This window comes from Pyrus communis, chromosome 3 (assembly GCF_041283825.1).
Source record: "Pyrus communis isolate YQ-2024b chromosome 3, ASM4128382v1, whole genome shotgun sequence".
Taxonomy (NCBI): domain Eukaryota; kingdom Viridiplantae; phylum Streptophyta; class Magnoliopsida; order Rosales; family Rosaceae; genus Pyrus; species Pyrus communis.
Genome location: NC_142567.1, coordinates 22,351,340 through 22,369,569, shown reverse-complemented (window position 1 = coordinate 22,369,569; position 18,230 = coordinate 22,351,340). Strand labels below are relative to the sequence as shown.

At 37.2% G+C, this 18,230-nt stretch overlaps 2 protein-coding genes across 3 annotated transcripts; one reads left to right on the top strand and one right to left on the bottom strand.

Annotated features, from left to right (window-relative positions):
• The first annotated feature begins 875 nt into the window (after positions 1–875).
• Positions 876–6,252, top strand: LOC137714902 (auxin response factor 4). 2 transcript variants are annotated; one of them, XM_068454058.2, is made up of 12 exons: positions 876–1,907; positions 1,996–2,052; positions 2,229–2,411; positions 2,504–2,588; positions 2,665–2,755; positions 3,255–3,419; positions 3,776–3,895; positions 3,983–4,058; positions 4,383–4,545; positions 4,622–5,367; positions 5,454–5,644; positions 5,792–6,252. In XM_068454058.2, the coding sequence occupies exons 1-12, from the start codon at positions 1,569–1,571 to the stop codon at positions 5,973–5,975; spliced, it is 2,400 nt and encodes a 799-aa protein (XP_068310159.2). In that variant the 5' UTR covers positions 876–1,568; the 3' UTR covers positions 5,976–6,252. The 2 variants fall into 2 exon arrangements, with proteins under 2 accessions (XP_068310159.2, XP_068310160.2); XM_068454059.2 differs by having other exon boundaries at positions 931–1,907; positions 3,989–4,058.
• Positions 6,253–6,398: 146 nt separating this feature from the next.
• IVD (isovaleryl-CoA-dehydrogenase) lies at positions 6,399–12,429 on the bottom strand. Its single transcript, XM_068454060.2, has 14 exons — positions 12,044–12,429; positions 11,302–11,443; positions 10,488–10,612; positions 10,344–10,388; positions 9,756–9,804; positions 9,533–9,642; positions 8,803–8,879; positions 8,491–8,541; positions 8,320–8,384; positions 7,567–7,721; positions 7,436–7,476; positions 7,277–7,331; positions 7,096–7,152; positions 6,399–6,833 (listed from the first exon to the last, which is right to left on the bottom strand). The coding sequence occupies exons 1-14, from the start codon at positions 12,149–12,151 to the stop codon at positions 6,687–6,689; spliced, it is 1,227 nt and encodes a 408-aa protein (XP_068310161.1). The 5' UTR covers positions 12,152–12,429; the 3' UTR covers positions 6,399–6,686.
• Between the last annotated feature and the right edge of the window lie 5,801 nt (positions 12,430–18,230).

The following is an 18,230-nucleotide window of genomic DNA, read 5'->3' as shown; positions in this document are numbered from 1 at the left end:
GTCATTGTCTTTGGCTGGAAGTGACTCTTTTAGTGTTATTTTTGCCCTCCAATCGACTGATTTTGATCCTCTTTGGTCTCTTCGTACGCAGTGGTCTATTTGTTTAGACCGCATTCGGAAGATGGCCTTCTATGAATCTCACATATATTGTGAAGGCAATGCAGTTGCAAACAATTTTGCTAATATGGGCTTGTCTTCTCCAACTTTTGTATGGCATGATTCTCCTACAATGGCGGTTCGTGCTGCTTTGTCTTCAGACTATATTGGCTTACCTGGTTTCCGCTTTTCAAATTAATATGGGCTTTCCTTTTCATACAAAAACCCTAGGTCTAAAAACTTCAAAGTCGCCGGTCCCTTGTTTAGGCTTGGGGTTGGTAGCAGCCTTTCTCTAGTTTTCCTAGCCTTTCTTCTTCCTCTTCTCATATATTGTCGCAGTTTTTTTTCTTCCTGTTTTAGTATTTCCGTTTATAAGTGCCTCCTTGGTGGGGCTATTTGTGAGTATCTCCCGCTAATTATTTTGTTTTGTATTCGTCTGTTATCAGGTATTTTTTTGTCTACTTCATTGTTTCTTTCGCTATTTTTGATGGTTTCGCTAATGGTGTTAAGCACAAATTTCATGTTGGTATGGACATAATTGGTTCCTTGTCAATTTCTCTTTGGAGTCGGTGCTGCTCATTGTCAAAGAGTGCCTTCATGTTCTTTAATGCCCTTTTTGTATGCATAGTTTCTCAAGTTACAAAACGCGAAGCATTTTTATTGCATTTTTAAGAATTTTATATAAGAAAATAGAAAATGAATGAAACCCCCTTTTTGTCTTTTCAATATATTTTCTTGCTAAAACCTTCCTTTTGTCTTTGGTGGAGGGCCTCACCCACGTCCCACATTCAGTAAGGGAGGATTACTAATTAAAAGGGAAAAAAAAAAAAAGATAAAGCCAAAGGCAGTGCAAAAGCAGAGAGCAAGAAGAGAGAGAGAGAGACTGTGTTGGGTGGGGGGGACAGGCTAAGACAATACAGTACCAACACTCTCGCTCGCTCGCTCTCTCTCTCTCTCTCGCTTCTGTTAAACAGTCGAAGTCGAAAAAGGCTTCACCACATTGGCTTTTTTTGCCTTTTGTTTCTGTGTTCGTATGCAATTGTCTACGTCTACTGCTTCTTCTGCTCCCTCTTCTCACTACCTGCAAATGGGGGAGGAGGAAGTGAAATCATACTTTGAATTCCTTGTTATCATTTGATAATCCTATTCTTCTTCTTCTTCTTCTTCCTCTCTTTCTCTCTCTCTCTCTCTGCCTTTCTCTCTCCCTCACTCGCTGAAATTTCCTCCAAACCAAACATGATTTTCTTCTTCTTTTCTGTTCATCTCCTCTTTTGGCTTTGTGGGTTCCCTTTAAATCATCAAAATTCCTTGAACTGATTTGAATTTCGCCTTCCCATTTCCAACTTTCCATTTCTGCTTTCTGGATTCTCCTCACCTTTCCCATTTGGTTACTCATTTTCTTGTCAAATTTTCTGGTGGAACTGCTTATCTGGGAAGCACTTTTTTTGTCTGAGCAATTCTGGGGAGCATTCATGGAAATTGATCTGAACCATGCAGTGAGTGAGGTGGAGAAGAATGCTTATTGCAATGGGGATTGTGGTGGTGTTTGTGTTTATTGCTTGTCCTCTTCAACTTCTTCATCTTCTTCCAATTCATCCTCAGCTCCTGTGGCTTCCTCAATTTATCTGGAGCTTTGGCATGCATGTGCTGGCCCCCTCATCTCACTCCCCAAGAAAGGGAATGTGGTTGTCTACTTCCCACAAGGCCACTTGGAGCAAGTTGCCTCCTCCTCCCCTTTCTCTCCCATGGAGATGCCCACCTTTGATCTCCACCCTCAGATCTTCTGCAAGGTTGTCAATGTCCAGCTGCTTGTAAGTACCTTCCATATAAAATTTTAAATTTCCATTTTTTTTCCAAATATGTTTTGGTTATTTAATTTGTTGTTTCTTGAATTAACAGGCTAACAAGGAGAATGATGAGGTCTACACACATGTCACTTTGCTTCCTCAGCCTGAGGTATGATTTTTTGTTGACACTTAAATTTGGAGTGGAATTGGTCAATGTGAATTCTTGAGTTTTTATGGTTGTACACTTTGTGTTGGAATGCTGTTTTATGGTACAGGCTGCTGAGTTTTATCCTTTTATTGTGGTTATAATTACTAATTAGGATGTGGATTGTGGGAATTCTGTAGTTGGTAGGAACAAATTTGGAAGGGAAAGAGCTTGAAGAGTTGGGAGTGGATGAGGGGGATGGAGGATCACCTACAAAATCAACCCCTCACATGTTCTGCAAAACGCTTACAGCTTCCGATACCAGTACCCACGGAGGGTTCTCTGTTCCTCGCAGAGCTGCTGAAGACTGTTTCCCTCCTTTGGTATGAATCAATGCTTTTATTTTTATCTGGTCTTCCTAGACGAGCTTTTAGCTTTTGTAACTTCTAATAGATTTTGTTTATTTTTTTGGTAGGACTATAAGCAGCAGAGGCCCTCTCAAGAGCTTGTTGCAAAGGACCTTCATGGGGTGGAGTGGAGGTTTCGGCATATTTATAGAGGTAAACTATTTGTAATTCCTTTGTGTAGTTTCACTGAGGTTTAAATTGATACAATTCTATGAGTTCTGCTCATCAGGTCAGCCAAGGCGACATTTGCTCACTACCGGATGGAGTATATTTATAAGCCAAAAGAATCTTGTATCGGGTGATGCTGTGCTATTTTTGAGGTAACTGCAATTAAGTGACTATTTTTGTGGCAACTGAGCATGGCTTAGTAATCATTCAAATTTGTTTGTTTACCAATTGGAAGGCTCCTTTGATCTTTTAAAAGGCGAGAAGTGGCCAAAATATAGGCCTTTTATATGAATTACGTTAATGCCTATTTTTTCCTCTTTTCGGAGATCTCTTTGTCAAGAAGCTATTAAACATTACTAGGAATCGTAAAAGTGTTGATTTGCCGTATAGTACTTGATTGATTATATACATGTATGCTTCTGTTTATCAGAATCTCTTTTTGTTGAAATGCAAATACTTCTTTACGTTCAAAGGCGAAAATAGGTTCTCACACATGATACAATGTAAACTTATATATGTGTGCTATCATGAAAATATATTATGTCTTTGGAACAAGAATAATTTGACTTCTATGTGGAGCTAAAAATTTCCGTGACTTTTTCATTGTCTGCTAACCTCGATAATTAAAACGATTTACAATGGTCTTTGTAGGGGTGAAAACGGAGAGCTAAGGTTGGGAATTAGAAAAGCTGTTCGACCAAGAAATTGTCTTCCTGATTCAATTGTAGGAAACCAGAATACTTATCCCAGTGTTCTTTCTCTCGTGGCTAATGCAATATCCACCAAGAGCATGTTTCATGTATTCTACAGTCCAAGGTAGTACAAGGGCCCTTTGGAAATATTATCATGTGATGTGTATTTTTTACTTCAGAATCTACCAAGTTGTTCGTCCTGTATTTTGTGCATGCGGTTCTTTAAGTATTATTCTTTCTTTAGATGGGTATGGTTACTTTCATTCATTGTATGCTTAATGGCAGTGACCCCTCTTTTCATTTGCTCAAATCATCTATCAATCAAACATTTTTTTTTTTAACCTTTAATCAAAGTTGTTCTTACAAAAACAAAAACAGATATTTCTTTCGCTAAGATTCGTAAACATGCATGGACCGGCTTATGCATTTTCCTAGGCATTGGCAGAATCTTTCTAAATCGTTTAAATTTCTGTGATGCAGAGCAAGCCATTCAGAGTTTGTCATTCCCTACCAAAAATATGTCAGAAGCATCGCTAATCCAGTGACCTCCGGGACAAGATTCAAAATGAGATTCGATAGGGATGATTCACCTGAAAGAAGGTATTTATAAGTTGATTCAACGGCATGGCCAGCCTGTATTCCTTGTTAGACTTTCTTTTGGACAATACAGATTTTGGTTTCTTGTAGGTGTAGTGGTGTAGTGACAGGTATCGCCGACTTGGATCCGTTTCGATGGCCAAACTCAAAATGGAGATGCTTGATGGTATGCTTCGTATTTTATTTCCCTTCATAAGATCAATAATGAACTGCATGCCAAACGTTATTCATAAATTGTTCCCGTCATTGTATTTTAATTTCATGATTTGCATTATTTGGTGCTATCATTGGATCGGTACCTTACATTATCTTTCATTTATAGTACTTGTGCAGGATGTATCAATTGGCACTGCTAATTCATTGAAATGTATTTATGCATGCACTGCATTTGCACTTTGTGTAAAGAATTGACAACTTCACAAACTATATTTCTATTACTGCGGTATTGCAGAAATTCTGATATTTACACCTTTATTTTTACGCTTACCAGGTTAGATGGGATGAAGATATAGGAAATGATCATCAAGAACGAGTCTCGCCATGGGAGGTTGATCCTTCTGCTTCTCTCCCACCTATGAACATTCAGTCTTCTCCAAGACTGAAGAAACTGCGGACAAGTCTGCAGGGAACCCAACCCATCCACTCCATCACTGGTACGACACTCCACAATAACGTTGCGAGCATATTTCACATTACTTATTTGTCCTCAATAAGTGAATTTTCTTGCAGCTGGAGGGGCTGGGTTTAAGAACTTTGAGGAATCAGTTAAATCCTCTAAGGTCTTGCAAGGTCAAGAAAATATAGGTTTCATATCACCCCTCTATGGGTGTGATACTGTAAACCGCTCGCAAGATTTTGAGATGCATGCCCCGGCACATCTAAGTCTTGCATCAAATGCAACACAGAAGGTTACTATTGATGAGCGTATGAGGGCTCGCCACACCTCTTACACAGGATTTGCGGAATCTGATAGATTTCCAAAAGTCTTGCAAGGTCAAGAAATATGCCCGTTGAGATCGTTGACAGGAAAAGCAAATTTCACCCTAGGTGATTGGGAATCCAACATTGGTTGCATGCCTTTCAACGTTTATCAACCGCCCAAACCAAATCATTTCTCTCTAGTTTCTGAATCCCTTCCAAATATGTACTTTCCTTATGGTGACGTTCACAGAGCCGGCCAAGAACCCACGATGTGCTCTAATGCTACTAACTTAACCAGAGAGAATATGCAAATCAACCCATATTCTATGCAGATGGGAGTTACAAGAAATGAAGTTGGACTGCCAAATAAACCTAGTGAGCATAAGACACAGGAGAGTACTTCTGCACTTCCCGCTTTAGTACCAAATCCAAGAAATCCAAATGATGAAGGCTATAACGGGACTGTAACTGGGTGTAAACTTTTCGGTTTTTCCTTGACTGGGGAAAATCCCTCTCCAAACTCTCAGAGTTCCAGTAAGCGGAGTTGTACAAAGGTAAGCTATAGTAGCCCTCAGCTTGGACTGTAACTTGCCATGCCTCGGACATCTTTGCCAACTGATTTTACATATATTGAGTGAAGGTTCACAAGCAAGGCAGCTTAGTGGGAAGAGCCATTGATCTTGCAAAACTGAATGGCTATGGGGACCTTCTGACTGAACTGGAGCGGCTATTTGGCATGGAAGGCCTTCTTCGAGATTCTGATAAAGGATGGCGGATCTTGTACACTGATAGCGAGAACGATGTGATGGTTGTTGGGGATGACCCATGGCAGTAAGTCTCTCTCTGAAGTAAAAAAATTTCCGTACCTAGTTCTTTTGCACGATAAACTCATGCATCTTAACTAATCTGTGTTTCTGAGCAGTCCATATTAATACTTTTTGTATATGACCGTTCGGAAATGATGGGTTCTTGATGCAGCGAGTTTTGCAATGTGGTCTCCAAAATCCATATATATACCCAGGAAGAAGTGGAGAAGATGACCATCGGAATGATCAGCGATGATACTCAAAGCAGTTTGGAACAAGCGCCGGTCATGCTTGAAGTGTCAAAGTCCTCATCCGTGAGCCAGCCGGATTCTTCCCCAACAGTAATCCGGGTCTAAACATGAATAAAATTCAGTGTTGTTATTGTGTTGTTGTAATCTTAAGTCTGCATATGCACCAGAACCTAATTATGTATTGTATGGAGTTCCGAGGCTTTGGTTGTGTAATTCCGGTTATCTTAGTCTTGAAAACGAGACACCTACGGCCTTCGAGCGATTGACCTCTTTCCGGTTGAAACACGTTTGGCCTTCGGGGATCAACCTCTTTCCGGTTGACATTTGATTACGTAGTACTGTGACATTTTATGAGTATAAATTGTTGGATGTGTGCTGTTAATTTTTTTCTCTAGGTTTCCAACTTATAGATCATGCTGCCTTACAGAGATGAAACGAACTCTGAATTCTACGACTGCTGAACCTCATTGCTACCATGGGTAAAGACGATGAACATGGTTTTACAGCAAAGTGAAAAAGCAAATCAAATTTCCAAACTTTTACTGTTTTTATTACCTGAAGAAAACTTGATTCGCGTTTTCTGATCATGGATGCATCAGTTACTAAAACAATGAACGACCAAGTAAGATCAATCGGTTGGCCATTTGTTTACTGATCATGGATACACCAGCAACTACGAACCTTGGTGCTTCTGTATTCTGTAATCTGTGAGTGAAGGAAACTCAAATGACTGACTGCAACATCTGGAGTATCTTGAATGCAGTACTCAAGAGCTGCAAATATTTCAGCTCAGAAATTGAACACGTGCATCATCTCTCACTGATCTTTATATAGCGCACGGCCAATTATCATCCTTCTGATCTCACTAGTCCCAGCTCCAATCTCATACAGTTTGGCATCTCGAAGGAGACGCCCAGTTGGGTACTCATTTACATAACCATTACCACCTAAGCATTGTATAGCCTGCAACGTTCAAATAGATTTGTTCAGAGCAGCTCTGACTTGTTCTACAGATCCCGGTTCTAGTTATGATAAACTCTTGGAAAAAATCATGGCAACGAAAATTATCAACTTTGTTATGGGCATTCGAGCAATATGTAGAATACTATTCGTCTGGCCAAGCTAGGACTATATTGATTGGCCTGAATGAGGTTTATGTTTGAGTAGAAAAATTATACATCTGCACAAGTAAGAGATCAAATGGAATTTGTGCAGAATCTTTTACCTGCAAAGCAACCTGCGTGGCTCTTTCAGCCGTACATAGTATAACTCCAGCACAATCCTGAAAATTCATACCTAGAAGAGTTATTGTTTGCCTAAGCCAAATCGTTTTTTTCCAAATGCAAAGACGAACTTGTAAGATCACAAACTAAAGTGAAAAAAGAATTCAGAAACACCAACAGCACCTTAGGGTCAATTTTTCCATTGTCACACTCCCTTGCGACAGAATACACGTAGGACCTGAAAACGAAGGGGAGAGAGGAAGAAAGAGATGGATAACTCTGTTACCATTTGAATATTAGAAGAAAGAAAAGGCAGTCCAAGAAATAATACAAATCCGTTACCTTGATGATTGCAAAGAGGTATACATGTCAGCAAGTTTCCCCTGGAATTGAAAGCCGTTAACGCATAAAGGGTATAATTCAGATACAATGCTAGAAAACAGTAAGACTAGTTGTGAAATACAACAAAAAACCTGTATAAGCTGAAATTCTCCAATGGGTCGGCCAAACTGCTCTCGCTGTCGAACATAAGGAAGGACAGCATCCATACATGCCTGCATAATACCCAGGGGCCCACCTGCTAAAACAAGCCTCTCTAGATCCAGCCCTGACATCATGACATAGACACCTGAAAGAAAGGGCAATAACAATGTTCTGGTAAAGTGATATGATGGAAGCAGAATTTTTCTCCACAGCTGAAGCATAATCACTACAGCATCACACACTCATTCTACCAACACCTATGTGTTTAGGATAAATGATAATAATTGACAAGCTAAAGATGCTACTTCTTATTCCAATATCAACCGTATCTACATTCAACAAGAGTTGTCATGGGATCCAATTAATTTCTCGTCTACAGACCATTTTTCCCAAGAATTAAAGAGTAATCAACTTATCATTCAAACTACAAGCATAAAGTCGTCTATTTGCTTTAGGTGATAATCTGGGAGGTCAGTGGCGCAACAAAACTGTTGGCATCATATATTACCAGAACAAGTCTGGTTGAGCAGTTCCAGCAATACAGGAATAAGTCCCATGGTGAAAGTCTTTGCTAATGGTAAATTTTGATCACCCTAATACTAAACAGCAGCTCAGAAGCCATACGACAAATGAGGAATCAGGTTATAACTAACATATCAATTCTTGCTGCGAATTTTAGCATGCAACCAATCCAAATGATCTTTCCTTCCAATAACAAAGTTGTAATAAAAGCATCACTACACCTTTTCCTTCCTGCCCGAGAACATTTTCTTCTGGAACAAAGCAGTTCTCAAAGACAAGTTCACATCTGCTCAGAGCATTGCCACTATTAGTAATTTAGTAGAAAAAAGAGCAAAAGAAGAGAGAATGGACTCCAGATACAGATAATTTCACTTAAAGCATTGCCAACGTACGTATCACTTCCTCGCATGCCAAGTTTGTCTAATTTCTGGGCGGTACTGAATCTGCACGGGCATAAATAACTTCATAAAAAGAGAGATTTCATAATATTCCGATTGCACTTTGTTAGAATACTTTGATTTTATGTAATTACAAGCAGGAATCATTTTATTCTCCTGTGTCCTACCTATTTTGGGAGATTGGTGTCGCATTAGAAAGCAGGTGGAACACTCTTAACTCTATATAAATTTAGAGGGCTCTTTATTATTACTAGCTTATGCGTATGTACATCTGGTTTCGACCAGAATATAGCTGTGTGAACGTACCCGGGTGTTCCTTTCTCAATGATGAATGCTGTGATTCCCTTTGAGCCCGCTGCAATGTCTGTTTTTGCATAAATAACCTGATGGAACTCTAAATATCAGTTAAACGATATGATAAATTCATATGTACACACATACATATATCTAAAGGTTTTATATGTATGAACTTTACAATGAGATTATACTAAATATAGAAATGTAAATTTAGTACCATTAAAGTGGGTATGGTGCAGAAACTGCATTGAAGATTCCATACTAATAGCAACACACTAAACGATGACTCCTAATGAAGTGGGCCCCATATAAAATGTTAACAATTATAAGGTGATATGCTATAGAATATATGCCATTGACAGCTTCATCTCTTAGCAATCGTATGTGATAAAACTTAACCCTTCACATGTATGGCATTGGCAATAGCATCTTAGGCAATGAAGGTCCATGTCTTCTGCAGTTCAATGATGACACACAAATCTTGGGAGCATGCGTGGTATGTTAATGATCATCAAGAGATTGCAGCATACAGCATCATCTTGTGCATTTCCCTACTTTAAAAGTTCCTAATCCTAAATAAAGCTCTAGAAAATTCTCAATCTCTAGCATTCATGAAAAATGATGTTGGAAGCACATGCTACCTAACAAAGGTATAGCGTAATGTTGCTTGACTGAATTTCACATAGAGTGGTGACAATAGCCAGTAATAGCTAAAAGAAAGAGATTCTAACAAACATACCAATGTTTGAGCAACTGGGCCATTGGTGCACCACATCTTGTTCCCGTTTAAGACATAACCCCCATCTACTCGATCAGCCTTGCATTTCATGCTAACAACGTCAGAACCAGCTGGAAGAGAGAGAGGGGGTCAGCCTAATCAACTTAAGGAAACCTAGATTATACACAGAAAGTAAATACAAGATGAAACGTGTGGAGTAGTACACATAGTACGCATAAGTTACCATTGGGTTCACTCATTGCAAGAGCCCCTATATGCTCTCCACTGATAAGCTACATAAATAATTAGAATTTTTTAGTCAAAAGGAATAGAAGAAATTGAAAATTAACAATATTAAGAAATAACCTAGAACAGAGGAAAGACAGTTTCATGCGACATGACTAATGACCACTTGTATTGGTCTGAAAATAAGTGAGGAAAGAAGAAGGATATCAAGCTACCCAGGAAGTTTTCTGATCAATATTTAATTAGTATACACTGCTTTACCCGCACAAAAACTGTGGATAAATGACTCAAAAGTTCAAAACCGAATAATCCTTAATCATATCATGCCGGGTGAATAAAATTAGTGTTTGAATGTGTGGTGCCAACCAAAACAGTGAGCAATAACATGTGAGGCAAAATTTTATAAAAATAAAAAAATCAGTTTACGGTGTAAAAAGATGTCGAAATGCTTTACAAACTAATGATTGCACTGAACATTGTGGGTAGATAGAACTCGTCATCTATAATTAAGCATATCTGAAAACTGTAAATACTATGCTACATTACACTACGCATACATAAATATTTAATCAAATGAAAATGGAACCTTTGGCAAATACTTCTGTTTCTGAGTAGGGTTTCCATGCCTCACCTACCAAAACAAACAAACAACAAATGAATTAAATGGTAGAGTAAAAACTTACGAGATACAAGCACATGTTATCACAAATGCACACAGTCTTTTGTTTACCAATTGATTGATGCACAGGTTAGAATGGGCACCATATGAGAGGCCAACAGACCCTGAAGCACGGCTTATTTCTTCCATAGCTATACAGTGATACAAGTAACCAAGACCAAGCCCTCCATATTCCTCTACAAGACAACCCATAGTCAAATTTCTAAATTCATGAATCTGCAGTATATTGAATGAAAATGCATAAATACGATTGAAGAAGGAAAGAAATGACAATCCAAAGATTCTTAATAAATCAATCTAACCATTTCATTACTTGATAACTTCCTTCTACCAACCAATAAGATCAATAGAGCATTGATATCTTTTCCCTTCTCTTCATTATTCCCATTAATTTTTACCCATCCTACCAAACCGATGAATGAAAATTCTCATGATCCTACTACAGTTTGTGAATGAATATTAAGTCACTTAGTACCAACAAAAAAGACATGAAAACTTTTGTGTTAAATAACACGGCATCCTACAGCAATTTGCTATCTCACGGAATCCTACACTACAAGTTAATATAAAGACCTCATGGCCCTATACATCGGAAAACCAAAAATGTCGTGGGTAGAAGCACGCCCAAAGAAAAATTCATCCTTGATATATGTTTTCAATTAAAACAACAAAGAAGGAAAGGAAAGCTTCAGAGAATAAAGATAAAGGTACAAGCACACAGCATCATCACATTCACACTAAAAACATGCCTCTCTACACAAACACTAATTAGAATAAACTTTGAAAGGATAAGACAGTCAAAATCTCCAATAGAATTTAAACTAAGTAATAAGTAGAGCTCTTGTCTGTATGATGAAAACTCTACCTGGTGCAGTAATTCCATGAAGATTAAAATCCCCCATGAGTTTCCATAAGTTGACCTCCTGAGGTAAATAATTTGTGTGGTCTATTTTCGACGCATGAGGGGCGATGTTTTCTTGTGCAAACTGAGCAACACTTTCTTTAAACTGCATTCATAACAAACCAACAAAAAGAAAAAGAAAGACAGTTAATTCACGGAGTCACACAGAGCTGAACAACATATAAATTGTACTCTGGGACCCCTCTAATTGTACTCTTCTCCTGCTAAATTGACCACTCCAATCGAAACAGACGAAAACTTTTCACTGTTACTACAATTTTACTTCAATCGTCTGGCTGAATCAGCACTTCCTTTCTAAAAATTTACCCAGAAATGCAATCAACATAAATACTTCAATCCAATGTTCCTAGAGAGAGAATTGACAGAGGTCAAAAGAACACTACTGAATACATGAATTTTCAAATGGGCTCGTATTTTTATCTCGGAGCAATCTAATTTTTACTCTCCACCTGCTAAATTGACCGTTTCAAAGAAACAACTTCTTACTATTTTCCACAGAAATCACTTCAGTCGTCTGCTATATTAGCACTTCCATCACTGAACGGAGATTTCGAGATTGCTCTTGAAAGTTTTCGCAGAGAAGTGCAATCAACACATATAGTTTAATCCAATATTTATAACTTCTACTCGTGAATTTTAATTCATACATATATATATAGAGAGAGAGAGAGAGAGAGAGAAGGACCTGAATCTGAGTATCATCGAAAAGTAAGGCGGTAGAAAAAGAAGCAAACTTTCTCTGATTTCTGACAATCGCAGCGCATGTAGACCTCGCAGCAAATAGCCTTTGCATATTCACTGGTTCCTTTTTTTAGACAGAGAGAGAAAGAGAGAGAGATAGGAGGAGAGAGAGAGTTTCAGAGAAGAAGAAGGAAGAAGAAGATGGCGTGCAGAGCGGCAATGGATGCTAAATGCTAAAATGGGAGCTGCACGGGTGTCATTTCCGTAATTAAGTACTCAATCAATTCGTAATTACGTGTGGTGGGGGTTGACGATGCGTTAACAAGACGGATACGGAGACCATACCATGTCATTGTTGATCCATGAAACCATGCTGGCTTCCTTATCTGCGTTTGAGAAGGAAAGTTTTCAATTTTTTTAAATTTAGAAATTGAATCGGATAAGATTATAATTTATAAATTCCATCAAAATAATCTGAAAAATTTTATGAGAAATGTTATTAGCACTCGAAATATTTCATTCTACATTTCAAACTTTTTATATTTGAAAAGAAAAATACACTTGTAAGGAGTGTAGAATGAGATTTTTGGAGTGTCAATAACATTTTCCAATTTTATAATATAAATAAAAAATTCATTTAAAAAGGGGTAAATTACACTTTCATACCTCAGGTTTGGGGACTATTTCAATTCCTTACAACATCTTCAAAACATTTCACTTTCATACCTTAAGTATTATTTTATTTCAAAATAATACCTCTGTTACATTTTTCATCCATTGATCCGTTAAGTGCTGACGTGGCTACCACATATATGTCATGTGGCTGCCAAATGTCTGCCACGTGACAAAAAAAATATATTTAATTTCTTTTAAAAAAACCTGAATTTTCTTAAAAAAAAAATTATTTGAAATCCATCCCTACCCACCCCCAAAAACCTACAACCTAGAAGAAGAAGAGGAGGAGGAAAAAAAAAAAACCCCAAAAATCATCTTCCCCATCCCTTCTCTCATCCATCATCACCCACCCCAAAATCCCACCCGAGCCACCCCTTTCTTCCATCCCTCATTCCCCTTCCCAAAAATCCCCATCACCCACCTCCAAAGTGTTTTTTTTTGGGGGGGGGGAGGCGGGTGGCGCCCGGGTGGGGGGAGGCGGGTGGCGCCCGGGTGGGGGAAGGGGGAAGGCAGGTTCAAGCACTATTTTTTTTCCTCTTCTACTCCTTCTTCTTCTTCTTGTAGGTTTAGGGAAGTAGGGGTGCAAATTTATTTATTTATTTTTGAGAAAATTCAGGTCTTTTAAAAAGAAATTAAAAAATCATTTTTTTTGCCACGTGGCAGACATTTGGCAGCCACGTGGCATATATGTGGTAGCCACGTCAGCACTTAACGGATCAATGGATGGAAAATGTAACGGAGGTATTATTTTGAAATAAAACAGTACTTAAGGTATGAAAGTGAAATGTTTTGAAGATGTTGTAAGGAATTGAAATAGACCTCAAACCTGAGGTATGAAAGTGTAATTTACCCTTTAAAGAGAAAAGCATATCATACAACCAAATACCAATACCATCGAAAAGAAAAGCACTGTAGGCCACATCAGGAATACATGTATCCCAAATATGCGTATTTTGGAAAGAAAGATATGCACTCACAATGGCATCTGCTACAAAGTTTGCTTCCCTGAAGATACGAGCCCATTTGACCAATGAGAAGGAAGATGTCAACCAACGAATGTCCTCAATGATCTGTCTAAGTCTCCAAGGAACACCACAAAGTCCTTGAACCACATGGATAACCAGTTTTGAATCACCATGCACAAAAATCCGAAGAAGGCCTTTTATCTCGCACATTTAAGTGCTTCCCTTAATTACCACTGAGATAGTAGTTTCACCTCGGTTCAAAGCGCTCTAACAATGATAGGTTGACATTTATCACCCTTGATGCCCCTTCTTGACATTCTTAACATGGATGTTGAAATAATTCACATCTGCAACAACAACGAGAGTAATAGAATGAGCAGGGTTCGGACGAATAGCTTGGAAAATTAACAAATTTTCTATCATTCCAAAGTTGCCCACAAATTAAAAGAGTTGTGCTAAGAGGAGAGAGTTAGATCATCTTTAACTGAGCTGGTCATAGGATCATTGGCCAAAGAATAGCCCTTTTTGACACAAAATCCATCTCCGATAGAGGTCTAAGCAAAAAAATCTTGGGACCCATCAGACGAAAATTCAGCCATATGGCCAGCGGGCTAGCCATCTTTAGCTAGCCAGCTTTTTCAGTTAGGCCCAACTGGATTTTTTTTAAGACGAAATTAAAAGAAAATTTTAATTTCTAATTTTTTTCCTATAAATACCTAAAACATTTTAATACCATGTCTCCTAACTTTTTCATGCTTCCATACTATCTTAACTCATTTTATTTTAATTCTTCACATTTTATTTACCTTAAACACTCTTTTTCATTACCTATTCCAATAATCTTCCCTTTAATTTTTTTCAATAATTTTCAAATGGCCACATTTTTAAGTGGCATTCAAAATATGTTTGGAAGCTTATTTATTTAGCAACGAATGTCACTCAAAATATGTTCGGAAATCTTATTTTAATATAGTAGTTTAACTCAATTAACCAATAAAATTAAAGAACAAACTTAAAATAATAAATTATTGAGGGGGCTAAAAAATAGCCCCTTCAATTGGAGATGGTATATAAATATGACGTAGCACTATTTATTAAAAAATAATTTTTTGTAGGGCTATAATCTGGAAAAAGGCTAAACATAGCCCCTTCGATTGGAGATGACCTTAGTAGCCTTAGAGCTTGGCATCGATTCTAGCCAATCCAAGATATCAACACTTGAACTTGAGGTTTGCATTTTAGGGATCGTATGGAGCTAAGCTCCAAACATCCTTAGCATAATTGTAGTTAAGGAAGATTGTATTCCCTCATGTTCCGGTCATGGAATAGATGAAATAAATCAAAAAAATAGATTTTTGTTCAAGAATGAAATCTTATTGGAACTGTTGTTTTGATCTTCTTCTGCCATGCCACACAAGGGACACTTACTATTTAAATCTTGAACAAATCTATTAAGGCGTTTTCTCATTTATTATCTTCCTTTAATTAACAACCAAGTAAACATCTTCACCTTCTGCGGAAAGGTAAGCTTTCACATTTTATTCAAAACCTTATGCCTTGTATAACTTTAGTGATTTTCATTTTGTACTCAAGTAGCTGATTTAACTGTGAACTTTCTATTTTCAAATAAACCTCAAATGAACCTGTTTGAAGTGTCATGCAAATGAATGTATCCATTATAGTGATATCAAATTAAACAATTCAATAAGTTGATTTGTCACATCTAGATAGAATATCATATTGTAAAAAACATTAAATAACCATTTTACTTTTTTTTTAGTGGTGATATGCTCACCCACATGTCTTATCATTTGTAACTTTTAATATTGCAATGTCACTCAATACTACGGTTTGATTGTATTTCTTTTCACTTGTACATGAAAGGTCTTAGCTTAGGTTCGAATCTTGAGGTTAACAAATTCGATTAAATTAGGTTGTCTATTGTCTTCGCGTAGTCAAACTCCCCATCTTTGACCTTAGTGTAAAATACATACAACAATAGTGAAATTAATTTTTGAAAAATGGAAAACTCAAATGAAAGAATCGAAGGGCTGAGACTTTTTTTTTGGGGTCCAACCCTTTTAGAGGGGTTTTGGGTTGTGACTTTTTGGAGTTTTAGATCATTTTCAAATGAGATGTCAAATTATAATTGATGACTAATGTGGCAATCTGGAGTCTTATGTCAAATTTTGACTTCTCCAACCGAATTGTGAAATGTTATTTTATTATTTAAATAGATCTTTAAATGGCTGTAATTATTAAAAAAATGTTGAAATTTTTTTTTATTGGTTGAAATGTTATAGTGGAATAAGCGACCGACCATTAAAATGAATTAAAAATAAATTTGACATTGATGTCAAATTTGACTCCAAATCACTAAGCCCTCAGAACCAGTCAGCAAATAACATTTCGATTGGAAAGAATTTTGATGTCAAATATGTATAGGAACATTCCACTTAGAATTTTAACATCTCTTTTAAAGATGCTCTTAGACCATCTACAATCCTTGGGCTAAAAACCAAATTTTTTAGCCCGGAAAATTTAGCTTTTAACCCAAAAATAACTTTTTTGCTCCAACTCTTCTAACCTAAAATTTTAGTCCGTGATTATAAAAGAATGAACTTAGGCTAATTTTTTTCTTAAATTAAATTTTTTTTAAATAAATATGTAGACTATCGTAAATTAATTTTATAAACATTTTAATATAAAAATATTTAAATTTTGATAACTATTGAAAAATCACTAAATTTTCCACAAAACAAGTCTTCAACTTTCACCAAACTTTCAATTCACCAACCGTTCAACACCAAACTTTCAACTTTCACCAACCGTTCAATTTTCATCAATCATCTTCTATATAAACACATGTCCAATATTAGTTGATCACATAACCTTTCAACCTTCAATCATCCTTTATATTCACCAATCTTTCAACTTTCAAAGAGTTTTTATTTCCTAAAAATCATCAATATCTCATCAATAGGTGATGGAAAAAGGCATAGCATGACAATGCAGATGACACAATACCAAGCAAGGTTGAGATTGAGGATACTGAATTGATCAACGCCGAAACTGAACTTGTAAACTCGTTTATGCAATATGAGTGCCATGGTGAATCTAGCCATCATGGTTCTGTAACGGGGCATTCATTTGTGCAACGTAATACAAAAGAGTGTCATCACCGAATGATAAAAGATTATTTCATCAAGCGTCCGAAATTTCCTGCTCATGATTTTCAGAGGTGGTTTCGGATGAGGAGAGAGCTTTTTGAAAGCATTTTCAACGCAGTTGTCAATCATGACCACTACTTTACAAGGAAGATAGATGTCGGAGGCCGACAAAGTCTATCACCTCATTAGAAGCTCACATCTACTTTTCGCATGCTAGCTAATAGGTGCTCTGCAGACTCAACTGACAAGTATTGCCGACTTGCGGAGAGTACTGCTTTGAGAACCTAAAGCGTTTCTGTCAGGCAATTTAAGCCACATATAGAGCCAAATACCTTCATAAGCCAAATCGTGAAAACTTGAAGAGACTTTTACACAAGGCAGACAAAAGAGGCTTCCCTGACATGATACAAAGTCTCGATTGTATGCATTGGGAGTAGAAAAATTGTCTTACTGCTTGGGCTAGCCAATTCAAGGGCTGTCATAATAAGCCAACCATCATGCTCGAGGTTGTGGCGTCTTACGACACATGGATTTGGCATGCTTTCTTCGGCGCTTTTGGATTAAACAACGATATCAACGTTCTTTGGTATTCTCCTTTGTTCGATGATGTTGTCAATGGATGGGCACCAGAATTTCAGTACAAGGTAAATGATAATAGGTATGAGTTAGGTTACTACCTAACTGATGGTATTTATCCTAATTGGTCTACCTTTGTCAAAAAATTTTTTCATCCCAATAGTGCAATGAAGATGAGCCATTGTTAGAGGGTCTGCATGATTTTGGCAAACTGAAGACCTTCATTCAATCATGATGACGTTCATAATTTTGCACAACATGATTGTGGAATATGAGTACATCGAAATTGAAGAAGATTCAAACGAAGATGTGGATGATGACCAACCAACACATGCTAGAGCTATTGCAAGAGATGTTGAATATCTCGCTCCAACCACATATGAGACCCGACAGGATAAGGTTACCTTGAGTGAGTATATGAGACGTTTAAATAGAATTCAAGCTCCTCAATATCATGACACACTCCGCAAGGATTTGGTTGAGCATGTCTGGGGCTAAGAAGGTGAACGTTGATGATGTTGGTTAAGCATTTATGTAATAATTTTAAGTGTACTATGTTGTTATTTTCTAGTAATAAATTTAAGTGTCTTCTTGTGCAAAGTATTTTGTTTACTATGTTGGATAAATTATTGAATGGAGGTTGAATTATTGAAGGCATCTATTCTACATCAAAGTGTGGAATAATAAGTACAATAATTAATAAGACATAAATTTAATAAAGTACATAAACCACATAAACTTAATACAAACGATAATTCATAAACCACATAAACTTAATATAACCGATCATTCATAAACTACATAA

What these genes read in the sequence shown, in the direction of transcription:
- IVD (XM_068454060.2), bottom strand. Translation starts at nt 12,151, where the DNA reads ATGCAAAGGCTATTTGCTGCGAGGTCTACATGCGCTGCGATTGTCAGA. An exon ending in TCGATGATACTCAGATTCAG is followed by an intron (nt 11,444 to 12,043) that starts GTCCTTCTCTCT and finishes TTATGAATGCAG; the next exon opens with TTTAAAGAAAGTGTTGCTCA. An exon ending in TGCAATGAGTGAACCCAATG is followed by an intron (nt 9,643 to 9,755) that starts GTAACTTATGCG and finishes TCTCTCTTCCAG; the next exon opens with CTGGTTCTGACGTTGTTAGC.
- LOC137714902 (XM_068454058.2), top strand. Translation starts at nt 1,569, where the DNA reads ATGGAAATTGATCTGAACCATGCAGTGAGTGAGGTGGAGAAGAATGCT. An exon ending in TTGTCAATGTCCAGCTGCTT is followed by an intron (nt 1,908 to 1,995) that starts GTAAGTACCTTC and finishes TTGAATTAACAG; the next exon opens with GCTAACAAGGAGAATGATGA. An exon ending in CAAAATGGAGATGCTTGATG is followed by an intron (nt 4,059 to 4,382) that starts GTATGCTTCGTA and finishes TACGCTTACCAG; the next exon opens with GTTAGATGGGATGAAGATAT.